The following is a 13,296-nucleotide window of genomic DNA, read 5'->3' as shown; positions in this document are numbered from 1 at the left end:
TAGTGGGAAGTGATTAATGTATCTTATCAAGTAATAAGATGGGCTCACATGTGGAGGCAATTGGAACATGCATTTTTAACTCTAAGTAGTGGTTTTATTTTAAAATTAGAAATGACCTTTTATATACTAAGTTTCTCACAAAACTTAATTTATATTTTCAGACTCGTATTATTTAGATATTCCTTTAATTTTCAAGGCATATCGTTTTGTTTAATATATAAATAAGATTGTGTTGGGAATAGCATATTGTTTGATAGTCTTTATCGTATTTTCTTATAAAATGATGACACTCATAGTTCAATACATGTTCATGCTAGCACTAAAAGGTGTATTATTAATAAGGACTCCTCTATATTATGGTACTGAAGATTAGGACATATCTCCATAGAGAGAATTAAGAGATTAGTTAATGATGAGATACTTATTACTCTTGATTTTACTAATTTTAAGACTTATGTGGACTGTATTAAGAGAAAACAGATCAACAAATCCAAGAAAGATGTTAATAGGAGTTCAGATATATTAGAGATCATTCATATTGAGATATATTGTCCAGACATGGACGCATATAGTCAAAAAATTTTCATCTCCTTTATAGATGATTACTCATGATATATGTATATCTATTTGCTTTATAACAAAAATGAAGCATTTGATGCCTTTAAAGTCTTTAAGGCTGAAGTTAAGAATCAATGTGGTAAGTAAATTAAAATTGTGAGATCAGATAGAGGTGAAGAATATTATGTTAGATATACTGAGAATGGACAAGTCCCTAGTCTTTTTGCTAAATTTCTTCAAGAATATGAGATTGTTGCCCAATGCATTATGCCTGGTTCTTTAGACCAGAATAGTATTATAGAAAGAAAAAATCGAATATTATTAGACATGGCGCGAAGTATGCTTAGCAACTCCAATCTTCCTAAATTCTTGTAGACTAAAGTACTAAAGACTACTATATATATATTAACCGAGTTCCAACCAAGATTATCCTAAAAACACCATTTGAATTATGGAAAAGTTGAAAATCGAGTTTACGACATATGCATGTTTGGGGATGTTCATCTAAGGTTAAGATATATAATGTAACACCCCTGATTAGACCCACATCGAAAGTGAGTAAAGATTAAGATTGGCTTATAAGGGTCTGATGAGTGTACTACTATCAACTTCAGCTTAAGCATTTTGGTCAGTGGTTTAGACCAAACGAAGTTGATAGGCTAGTTAGCCCATCAGGCTCGGGTCATGATATTTGGTATCAGAGCCAACCTAGCATTTGAGCATAGTGAGGGGGGCTCGAGTAGGAAAGGGCTACCCGTAGACGGAGTCAGAGGACTCATCATGGCGTGGAGCCACCACTGGGTTACGCCTCATATGCACTATGCTAGGGCCTGGGTTATGTTGGGCGTTGACGAGGACGTCAAGCCTTTGAGTGGGGGTGATTGTAACACCCCTGATTAGTCCAACATCGAAAGTGGGCAAAGATTAAGATTGGTTTATAAGGGTAAGAGAGTTCCAACCAAGATTATCCTAATGTAACACCCCTGATTAGTCTCACATCGAAAGTGGACAAAGATTAAGATTGGCTTATAAGATTGGTTTAGACCAAACAAAGTTGATAGGCTAGTTAGCCCATCAGACATAATAAATAAAATCATACATCAGCCACATGCAACACATGCATAATAACACTGCCCTCGACAGGGATACTTAGTCACATAAGTTAGGTTGTACATGACCATATGGTTTGAGTCGATTCGATTTGATCGATCAACTTGACTCAAGTCATACCCCAATTAGACTCTAGTCCCTTTATATAAGAGAAGATGAGATCTCCTCGAAAAGTAAGTAATAATTTAATTTTTATTTTTAATTTATTTTTTATTTACTTTCACACATAAAAAAAGTAATATAATATTCATTTCTCATAGTTCACACACAAAAATGGAATGTAAACTATTTACTTCCTAAATATCAAATCACTCATTAGGAAATAAATCAATTAATAATTTAATTGATTAGTAGAATTCCTAACTTATCCATGTGATTAAGGAAACCAAATTTAATTATTTCCTTAACTATAATACACAAATATAGAAGTTAATAATAAAGTAATATATCATTTATAGTAATTAATTTATGTTAAGGGAGAAATTAACGGTGATTACAATAGCACTCGGTTGAACAACGAATCATTGAGATTCCATAAGTTACTAATAGTATTCTAATAGATCAAGTAATTTAGGAATTACAACAAGCTCCTGAACAACTAGTTGATCCATAAGTTACTTAGGGAAATATTGGTACCACATTAAGAAGATCTATTAGAAATAAAATATCAATAATTTCTAGTGATTATGTTGTATATCTATAATAATCTGACTACAATATTAGTGCCAAAATTGATCATGAAACCTTTTCATAGGCCATGAGTTATAAAGAGTCAGATTTGTGACATAATACCATGAAAGAGGAGATGAATTCCATAAAGAGTAATAAAGTCTGAAATCTTGTAGAGTTGCTTAATGAAGTAAAGGCTATTAGTTACAAATGGGTCTTAAGACCAAGAAAAATTTGTTAGGCAACATTGAGAGATACAAGGCAAGACTTATTACAAAGGGATTTACTCAAAAAGAGAGAATCGATTACATTGAGATATTTTCTTCTGTATCTAAGAAAGATTCTTTTTTTATTATTTTAGCATTGGTTGCTTATTTTGACCTTGAGTTACAATAAATGGATGTAAAAATAATATTTCTTAATAGAGATCTAGAGGAGGAGGTTTATATGAAATAACATAAAGGTTTCTCCTCTAGTGTCAGTGAACACTTGGTTTGTAAGCTTAAGAAATCTATTTACAGTTTAAAATAAGTCTCCCGATAATGGTATTTTAAATTTTATAGAGTGATTTCTTCATTTGGATTTGTTGAAAATCTCATGGATCAATATATATACCAGAAGGTCGGTGGGAGTAAAATATATTTTTCTTATTTTGTATGTAGATGGATATTTTGCTTATAACCAACAATAAGGGTTTGCAGCATGAGATGAAACAATTCCTTTCTAAAAACTTTGCTACGAAGGACATGGGTGAAGTATCTTATCTCATTGGCATTAAGATCCATAGAGATAGACCTAGAGGCATTTTAGGTCTATCATAAGAAACATATATTAATGAGTTTTTAGAAAGATTTTGGATGAAGGATTGTTCACCAAGTGTTGCTCCCATTATGAAAGGTGATAGGTTCAATTTGAACCAATGCCTAAAGAACAACCTTGAGAGGGAATCAATGAAAAACATCATATATACTTCTATCGTAGGAAGCCTTATGTATGCCTAGGTCTGTACTAGACCTAATATTGCATTTGCTATGGGGATGCTATGTCGATATCAGAGTAATCTAGGTATGAACCACTAAAGAGCTACAAAGAAAGTGATGAGATATCTTCAAGAAACCAAAGATTATATGATTATATATAGACATAAAATAATTTGGATGTGATTGGCTACTCAAATTCAGACTTCACTAGCTGTGTTGATTCTCATAAATTAACATCAGGATACATTTTTATGATGGCTGATGAAGCTATTTCTTAAAGAAGTGTCGAGCAGACTTTGACTGCTACTTCTACCATGGAAGCTAAGTTTGTCTCTTATTTTGAGGCTACTTCAAATGGTGTATGGCTTAAGAGTTTTATTTCTGGGCTTTGAATCATGGATTTTATTTCTAGGCATCGACATTAAGAATTTTCTATGACAATTCAACTATTGTCTTTATGGCCAAAAATAATAAAAGTCGAAGTCGAAGTAAACACATTAACATTAAGTATTTAGTCATAAGAGAATGTATAAAAGAAAAAAAAAAAGTGGTTATTGAGCATAGTAACACTGAATTGATGATTACTGATCATTTGACTAAAAGCATGCCACCTTTGAAATTCAAGGATCATGTAGAGAAAATGAGACTTTATTTCACTTTATAATTGTATTGAAACTCTTATATATTATGATATTTTCTCATTCATTTACACATTAATTTGAGAAAATATATTTGTGTTGAATCTCAGATTTTGATGATAAAACCAATTGATAAGTGTTTATGATTTAATCTGTATTTTGAGTGACGCAGAATCCTTCGATTAGGGAGAGACAATTAAAGCAGGAAGAATTATGTTGGGCCAAAGGAAAACGTGTCAGAAGATTGGACGTCGGGCCGGAGGATTGGTCGACGTATCGATAGAAGGTTTCGAGCCATGGATTCAGGCATCGGGCTAAGAAGAGCAGATATTGCGCTAAGGATATCGAAGTTGCAGAGCTCAACTGGCTGATTGGGCAATAGGCCGCAAGAGAGGACGATGCGCCGAAGAATCGAACGAAGCATCGATGGACCAATGACATGCCGGACAACATGATTCATGCTTAGTAATAATTGTCTAGATCGAAGTGTATTTTTATATGTGCAGGATTAACTACGATAGCAAGGCATAAAGCAAAATGAAGTCTTGGAGTCAAGAACGCGATTTCGTTAGGAGTTTGAGAGTTCGTTGGAAGTCCGGACGTTCGTCGGAAGTTCTGTCGGAATCAACCAAGAAGTCCAGGAGCTTGCCAAAGAAACTCATCGGAACTCGCCAAGAAGATCATCATGAAGTCCAGGAGCTTGCAGGGAGTCTACCGGAACATTGCCAAGAGATCATCGGAAGTTCGCTGGAAGATCGTTGGAAGAAATCGGACTTATCTTGCTTAGAATATATCTTAGGAATCGTAGTTAGCACATAATTAGAGTTGGGATTGGGAGGTAATCCTATCAACTCTGTTAGGGGCCAACTGGGCCCGAAGTTGGATTGGTTTAGGCCGGATTCAAGGCGCAACCAGGGTGCTGAAACCTAGTCGGCGGTGGCACCGCCTAGGGAACAGCACCCCAGGATTCCTAGGCGGTGGTACCACCTGTAGCAATGCTGCCAGTGGTGGTACCATCTAGTACCAGATCCTGCGACTGTAATACCGCCCAAGAACGATCGTGGTACCGCTAATACCCAGGAAACATAGGATGAGACCTTTTTAGGCTCCAAGTTTGAATTAACTTGAAGCCTATAAATACCCCTCTCAACCCTGGTTAACTTACACAAGCACAGAGAATTTAAAAGTGAGAAAACGCTGCTGCAATCTCTTGAGAAATTCCCTCCTCCACTCTAAGTTTAGAATTCTGTAAGAGAGGAATGAGTGCTTGTAAGGGTTGTCTCCTAAACCCGGTAAAAGAAGAATAGGGGTGTAAGAAGGAGGTTCATATTCGCCTATTAAAGGAAGATCGATAGTAGATGTCGGTGGCCTCGACGGAAGAGGAATCAACGAAGTGGATGTAGGTCACGATGACCGAACCACTCTAAAATCTGGTTTACATTTCCTTCTTGTAATTTACATTAACTGCAAATTGCCTTCAATACTTTTACGAACACGCTTTCAAGTTAAGTTTTTGAAATCAGTTTTTAACGTACGAAGAAATTTCCATAACCGACGTGATTTTACTGCTGCACTAATTCACCCCCCTAGTGCCGACCCCGCTCTTGATCCGAACAATTTGTACTAAACCAAGAATAAACATAAGGTTTATTCATTAAGTAATTTACCAAGATTAATTCTTAAGAAACTAAATACATCATGATACATGAATGATAATACTCGCTCTTAGATGACTTATCGCTATGATTCATGTATTTATTTCTTAAGAAAATTATTCGATAAGATTAATTAAGTTATTAAGTTAAACATATGGATAAAGTAGGAGAATGTAATCATTCTTATTAAATTTCTCATCTATTATCATTATTTTTTTAGTGAATGTAACCGTCTCGTTAAGTTGATCATTCATATTATTAATTTCTTCATTTATTATGGTCTAAATATTTTAATTTTTCATTCATTATGAGTGCAACTATTATTATTAAATATTTTATTTATTATTATTAAAAAAAATTATTATGATTCAAACATTATAAACTTAAATTAATTCTTGAACATTACGAAGTTAGTGATAATAAATATTCTTGATGAGAGAACGTCTATATAAATGAGGTTTTTGGTCTCTAAGCTCTTTCTCTTTCAAATCTTAAGGATTTTTTATACCATCTAAAGCAAGAGTTCTGAATCGAGAGGTGCCAAAATACTAAAAGAAATTATTGTTGAAATTCTTGATAATAATAGTTGGAGGTATGCAATTTTTGTTTCTACGTTAAATTTCCTTGTGTTTCTATTATGGTGGTTAAGAAACACATTTTGGTCTTAAATTTTCTAATCGTGATCTTATGCTTGAGCCCTGTTCGTGCCTTCAGCCGGTATGTTGATCTTCCTAAAGCTTCTTCCAACACGATCGACGTAGTTGACCGCCTCCTCGTGCCGACAGGAGGCGAACAGGAACCGGGAGCTTGTGAAGTACTCAAAGACGGCATTGTCGTCCTCCGCGTTGACCTTGCGTCGACACGGCGGGCAGGTAGAGTGAGCCGCCAGCCAGCGATCAATGCAGTCGATGTGGAACGCATGCTTGCACCTGGGCAGCAGGCGGAGGAGCTCCGCGCCGTCGAACCTAAACAGGCAAACGATGCATTCAAGGCCATCCCACGCATCGCGCAGCCCCGAGAACCAGAACACGAGAAGCGACTCGACCGCGGCCTTGTTGATGCCCGAGAACCGACACTGCGGAAGGAGAAAGCCATCGTTTCTGGATAGCTCAACGACCGTGAACCGGCAAAACTTGACATATACGAGGAGGAGGAAGGTGACAGAGAACATGACGGTGAAGATGCCAACAACCATGGCCAGGCTGGGCCAGAAGGAGAAGGTGGCGTCAAGCAACGACCATGTGCTGCCATCGGACGGTTGCACGGCGACACGGACAGGGGCCGAGATCAACAACAGGAAAAGTAGAACATCAAAGCAGGGAAGGAAGACATGCTGTCTTGTAGGAAGAGTTTTGGCCTCTTCCTTCTTCCTCTGTGGATTTGTGGCTCTGATGGCTGTCATTATTTTGCTGAGTTAGAATTGGAGTTTGAAGCTCTAAAGCAAACATTTTGAGAGTTATCTTTAGGAGAGATGATATCGGTCGAGAGAGGAAAAAAGAATTTATCGGAATTGACAAGAATTTCAGAACGATAAAACAAATCTTAATAGGACGAGAAGAGACAGAGTTCGAACCATGCTAGATTTTCTGATAACTTCTTACTCACGAGCATCAACTGGTGCAATGGGGAACTCGAGGGGAATCTGTAACCCTTCCTCTATATTTCCTGTGCCACCTTGTGTTGAATTCAGTGGAGAAGGAAGCATCTTCATGCATGAACATGTCACCCCGTTGACTCGGACGATGTTGAAGGACACACGGGCGTGCTGTGCTGTCTTGCGGGTGCGCGTCCAACGGGCACGGTTGGACGTGGGTCGTAAGCCACATCTGCCGAGGTTTGGTGTCGAGCAGGAATGGTGCAGGATTGCGTCATCGGCGGCGGCGGGAGAGTTCAGCGGGCACAGAAGGTTTCTCTATCACGATCGGCGTAGCTCCAAGAAGGCGTATGGAAGCAGAGGGGACGATAACTCGGCGCGGGAGGACAAATCCCACACGGCATTGACGGCGGTGAGAGAAGCGGACACGGGCAGGCACGTCCACCGTTGTAGAAAGGTCGATTACCTTCCCAAAACATAATAATAATATTATGGACTTGTGCACGACGGGTGTTTGATAACATTATTGGGCATGTAATCTGCACGATAATTATTTCTCCCTTTGACATAAATTAATTATCATAAATAATATATTATTTTATTTAAATTATTAATTTCTTTATTTATATATTATAGTTAAGAAAATGATTAAAATTAATTTTCTTAATCACATGGATAAATTAAAATTTTTATCAATCAATTAAATTATTAATTTATTAATTTCCTAAAAAAGTGATTTTTAGAAAGTAAATATTTTAAATTTTATTTTATGTATGAACCATAAGAAATAAATATTATAATTTTATCATTGTGTGTAAAAAAAATAAAAATTAAATTATTATTTACCTTTTAGGTACATTAATCTTCTTCTATAAAAAGGGAGGTTCTCCTCTCTCGTTATTTTATCGAGCTTAATAGCGAAAAGATTTAGGAGAGGATTATTTGAGGAAAGAAATTTTCGAGGAGAGGTTAGATTTTCTTTTTTTTTCTTATTAATTTTATTTATATTTTAAAATCTTTGATGTTAGAATTATTATAATATGTGTGATGCATAATAATATTTTAATTTAAAATTTTTATAATTAATAAATAATGATAATTAAATTATGATGTTAGAGTGATTAGTTAATTTAATAATAGTTCTAATTCATTTAATTAAACATATTTATGTTTCAAGAAATTATATATAAATTATGTGAGAATTTAGAATAGGATTTCGTGAGAGAAGAGAAATCCTCGAGTAAAGGTAAGATCTTCTATTCTTTTCTTATTAGTTTTTATTTATATTTTAAAATCTTTGATGTTAGAATTATTATAATTTATGTGATGCATAATAATATCTTAATTTTAAAATTTTATGATTAATAAATAACGATCATTGAATTATGATATTAGAATGATTAGTTAATTTAATAATAGTTCTAATTCATTTAATTAGATATATTTATGTTTCAAGAAATTATGTATAAATTTTTATGATCTAATTAGTTTTAAATTTGGAATCGTGAATCTAAATTAGTTAATTCATGAAAATAATAATTTTAAAGTTAATTATTATGTCATAATATTTTAAAATATTAAAGTCTAATTTAATAGAAATGATTAAATTAAAGTCTAACTTAAGTTAAAGTTGATTGATTAGACCAACCCATATGGTCAAATATAATCTATCATATATGGTTAGGCGTGACTCTGAAGTCAATATAACTTATGCAATTAAGATATGACTAGTCCATATGATCAAATACAATTAAAAATAAATAGATATATTATTGCTTGTAATTTGACTCGTGTATATATAATGTTAAAGAGATAGTGAGTGGATATTGGTTTCCAATAAAAAAAGATGTTGGCATCAAACAAAGGAGTCAAGTATTAAATTCCCGATAAGCATAATAAATTCCTCCACTAAATGCGTGTCTACTATCCATATTTCTTTTTCTCTCACGGGATCATAATAATTCTTGACATGTTCTATAATCTTGTACCGATTGGATCATTTGTCCCGAGCCAGGCATCTAATTCAACCAAATATTTTCCATTTTTTAGGATCCAGAATCGAACCATATATATATATATATATGTACATAAAAAGATCAGGAGGATAATGCAGATAAAACATACCATGTTTACCCGGAATTGCATTTGGATTTATTTTATCCGATCATTGAAACCCCTCATAAAAGCCGACCATAAATTATTCGGTTCTTTGACTTTTCATATCAGAATGAGTCAACAGATCCATGGTAACAAAGGAAACAAAATTCTTGGTTGCGTCACATCATTGGATAATCCTACATCATCAGCCTCCTCTTCTGACCACTGATATCCGAAGCAAATGATTCACACGACGATATTGGTCATAGATGGCCACAGATATGTTCGTTGCTGTAAGGAAACATTATCTTTGTTGTGGCTGCTAAAATTGAAATTTCCATATGATGATGAGATAAAGTTAAATTACGTGGGAAATAACAATGAAACAGCAGCCGTCCGCTTCGATTCCGCAAGAATTCGAGTCCTCTGTTCGTCGTCTTACCCCCCCACTCTTTTCATCGAAAAAAGATCCTATAAATTATCATCATATTACCAACTTCAACCAAAGTCAAACCCCGCAGCCGCCAAGATATTGATTTCTTTCACCGTATCCAAACCTAACAAAATTGTTTCTTTCGACATATCCGACCCTATCATAGACTACTATTTCTTTCCAAGTCGCGGTTTGCTCTTATGCCGGTCATGTCCAGCGGGCATATGCCATTCTTTTCTCCCCTCCCTCCCTCCCTCCCCCTCTCTCGGGAGCCTCACCAAGATCGAGACCCCGCTGCTCTAGTCAAAGCCTGCCTCTTATTTTTACGGATTCACATGACTTGTCTGTCTGTTGATTCATCGACAGGCATCCTCCTACCAGCTAGTAAAATAACACTGATCATCTAGTGTTCGCTTCATGTTTTTTTTCTTCCTCGAGTTTGACCGTCGTTCTAACAGATCTGGCTTGCTCCTGCAGTTACAAGAAGCTGAGTGACAGACAGGGAGACGGGAGCGATGGCTGGGGGCTTTGTTGGTGGTGAGTTGGGCAGGAGAGCAGAGCTGTACGAGGGTAGGATCACCGGCTACTTCATATTGGCATGCGTCGTGGGATCCCTCGGAGGATCCCTCTTTGGTTACGATCTCGGCGTATCCGGTAAGTCCTCGTTGCCACCTCCCCCCCCTTCTTCGCGTTTCCTGGTCTTCTCCAGAGTTCATTGTTTGTTGGAGAAATGATTTCATCTGATGTGCCATCGCTCTGAAATGAAAAGTTTTGGTCGTTAATGGTTCCTCGATCAAATCTTCGGGTGTTCTCGGAAGATAGTTGGCGTTGATGGGTATTTTGTGTGTCTCGTTATTATCTCCATGAAAATTGTGTGGTATTTAACTCTTCCTGGCCGGAGACCGGAGAGATGAATCTATTCTTATTGTGTATTCATGAAAAGGCCTGAAGACCGCTCCCCCACGAATTGGGAACTCAGACGGGCACACTTTTTAGAGTTACTTTTTTATCTTCTTTTGACTTTCGGATATCCTTTTCCTCGTTTGCGCAAACGAAAGGTTCACAGTTCCTAATCGCTTTAATATAAATGCTCTGAAAATTTTGCCAAGAGCTTCGATTCTTTTTCCTTTAACCTTGTGATTAAACAGAGCAATTTTGTGGATCAGTAAAGTATCATTTTCCCAACAATTAATTTGAAAGTCTACTAGGATTTATTTCGTGATGAAAGAGAGAAATTTTCGTCCCAGTTCACTCAGCATCCAAACCTGCAGGTGGAGTGACTTCCATGGACGACTTCTTGAAGGAGTTCTTCCCCCGTGTCTACCGGAGAAAGCAAGCACATCTTCATGAAACCGACTACTGTAAATACGACAATCAAGTGTTGACTCTCTTCACGTCCGCCCTCTACTTCGCGGCACTCGTCTCCACTTTTGGAGCCTCGCCGGTGACCAGGAAATACGGAAGAAGGATCAGCATCATGTGTGGTTCGGTCAGCTTCTTCCTCGGCGGAGCTATCAATGCAGGAGCAGTCAACATCTTCATGCTAATCGTCGGCCGAATATTACTTGGAATTGGCATCGGATTTGGAAATCAGGTAAGAACTTACTAGCCATACGCATCGGAGCGTGACCCATCTGAATGATGCTCCCCGGTAAGCTAATAAGCTAGAATCGCAAAATTTTGGTATTGAATCAATGTTGCAGTGCACGGAAGGAAGATCCAAGCTAAAGTTTTGATTATCAAATCGATCTAATCGCTCTAACCATTAAGCTTATCGCGTTATCTATGCATCAGCATGATCCTAGAAACAAACAAGCATCATGTAGAAGAGCAGGTTCAAGCGAAAAGCATGTTATCTTTTTTTGATGTCTCGACGCGTTCCTGATATCTGTGATGCTGGCGACAGGCTGTTCCCCTCTATCTTTCGGAGATAGCGCCACCGAAGATCCGAGGGGCGGTCAACCAATTGTTCCAGCTGACCACCTGCTTGGGTATATTGGTAGCTGACATCATCAACTACTTCACAGAAAAGCTTCACCCATGGGGATGGAGACTCTCCCTTGGCCTCGCCACGGTGCCGGCGACGCTGATGTTTGTGGGCGGTGTCTTCCTTCCCGAAACCCCCAACAGCCTCGTCGAACAAGGCAAGCTAGACGAAGCAAGATTAATACTGGAAAAAGTAAGGGGGACCAAGCAGGTGGATGCAGAGTTTGAGGACCTAAAGGAGGCCAGCCAAGCAGCGCGAGCGGTGAAGCATCCCTTCAGGAACCTCCTCGAGCCAAGAAATCGTCCCCAGCTCGTTATAGGAGCTCTTGGCATTCCTGCGTTCCAGCAGCTATCCGGAATGAACTCGATTCTATTCTATTCTCCCGTGATCTTTCAGAGCCTGGGCATGGGCTCCGGGGCTTCTCTCTATTCGTCCATCATAACGAGCTCTATGCTTGTGATCGGGGCACTCGTCTCCATGTCGGTCGTCGATAGGATGGGAAGGAGATTCTTGTTCATCGAAGCTGGCATTCAGATGATAACCTCCATGGTAAGCAGCTTCCGTAGTATCCAACTCGTTGGCTCTAAAATTCGGATGCCAAGTCGATTGGTAACAATATGCCAATCGATGAGAAAAAAATACATATATTAAATTAAATTAAATCTTTAACATCTTCCGAGAGCTTCGAATTTGAGATGATATAGCTGCATGTTTTCTCCATTTAGCAGAATTAAAATATGATAGGTGCTAACTTTTTTTATGACCGACTGATGTGCTTCGGTTTGTCGAGAACTATGATGACACTCTGGACTTGCTTCACTCACAACATCAATGCAAGAGTGTTGATGTCGTCGCCAGAGTGTCTTCACTGATTCTGACTGACAAAAGTTGTTCTTTTTTTTTTGTCTCCGACAGGTAATCGTCGCTATAATTCTTGCACTAAAATTCGGTCATGGGGTGATGCTCCCCAAAGGATTGGCTGTGATCCTGGTGATCGCAATCTGTGCCTTCGTGGTGGCCTACGGATGGTCCTGGGGACCTCTTGGTTGGCTGGTTCCGAGCGAGATCTTCCCTCTGGAGACGAGATCGGCAGGTCAAAGCGTTGTGGTGTGCGTCAACATGTTCTTCACCGCCGCGATCGCTCAGTGCTTCCTTGCCATGCTTTGCCATATGAGGTGGGGTGTCTTCATCCTCTTTGCTGGCTTGATTGTGATCATGTCCTCGTTCGTCATCTTGCTTCTACCCGAAACCAAGCAAGTTCCGATCGAAGAGATGTCACGGCTTTGGGAGAAGCATTGGTTCTGGAAGAGCATCGTCGCCAGAAATCCTGCCTGAGAGCCAACAGCAGGTCTCCAGATGATTTAGAGTTTGGTTTACGTTTTAGATGGGTGAACACACACACACCTATGTTATTTTCATCTTTCAAGCTGTTGATGAAGCAAACAGCAAAGATAGGAATAACTCCAATTACCTGTTGTTGTTGTTGTTGTTGTTATTGCAAATCAATCAAGTTTCCACTAAATGGCCTCATGTCTCCCCATCCATATATCCATAAATAAATATAGATATGATCAT

General features: G+C 37.9%; 2 protein-coding genes across 2 annotated transcripts; one reads left to right on the top strand and one right to left on the bottom strand.

The window, feature by feature from the left end:
- Window positions 1-6,295: 6,295 nt before the first annotated feature.
- On the bottom strand, window positions 6,296-7,012 carry LOC135641413 (E3 ubiquitin-protein ligase ATL42-like). The gene has a single exon (XM_065156770.1). It carries the CDS (start codon window positions 7,010-7,012, stop codon window positions 6,296-6,298), a length of 717 nt encoding a protein of 238 aa, XP_065012842.1.
- A 2,842-nt stretch (window positions 7,013-9,854) lies between these two features.
- LOC103988812 (sugar transport protein 14) lies at window positions 9,855-13,243 on the top strand. Its single transcript, XM_009407455.3, has 5 exons — window positions 9,855-10,118; window positions 10,212-10,388; window positions 11,006-11,328; window positions 11,641-12,270; window positions 12,637-13,243. The coding sequence occupies exons 2-5, from the start codon at window positions 10,250-10,252 to the stop codon at window positions 13,054-13,056; spliced, it is 1,512 nt and encodes a 503-aa protein (XP_009405730.1). The 5' UTR covers window positions 9,855-10,118; window positions 10,212-10,249; the 3' UTR covers window positions 13,057-13,243.
- The last annotated feature ends 53 nt before the right edge of the window (window positions 13,244-13,296 follow it).

Source organism: Musa acuminata, chromosome BXJ3-6 (assembly GCF_036884655.1).
Source record: "Musa acuminata AAA Group cultivar baxijiao chromosome BXJ3-6, Cavendish_Baxijiao_AAA, whole genome shotgun sequence".
Classification (NCBI taxonomy): Eukaryota; Viridiplantae; Streptophyta; class Magnoliopsida; order Zingiberales; family Musaceae; genus Musa; species Musa acuminata.
This window is presented reverse-complemented; position numbering and strand designations above follow the sequence as displayed.

Bases quoted from the DNA above. Each gene is read 5' to 3' on its own strand.
- LOC135641413 (XM_065156770.1), bottom strand. From the start codon at position 7,012: ATGACAGCCATCAGAGCCACAAATCCACAGAGGAAGAAGGAAGAGGCC.
- LOC103988812 (XM_009407455.3), top strand. From the start codon at position 10,250: ATGGCTGGGGGCTTTGTTGGTGGTGAGTTGGGCAGGAGAGCAGAGCTG. The intron at 10,389-11,005 runs GTAAGTCCTCGT...CCAAACCTGCAG, and splicing joins TTACGATCTCGGCGTATCCG to GTGGAGTGACTTCCATGGAC. The intron at 12,271-12,636 runs GTAAGCAGCTTC...TGTCTCCGACAG, and splicing joins TTCAGATGATAACCTCCATG to GTAATCGTCGCTATAATTCT.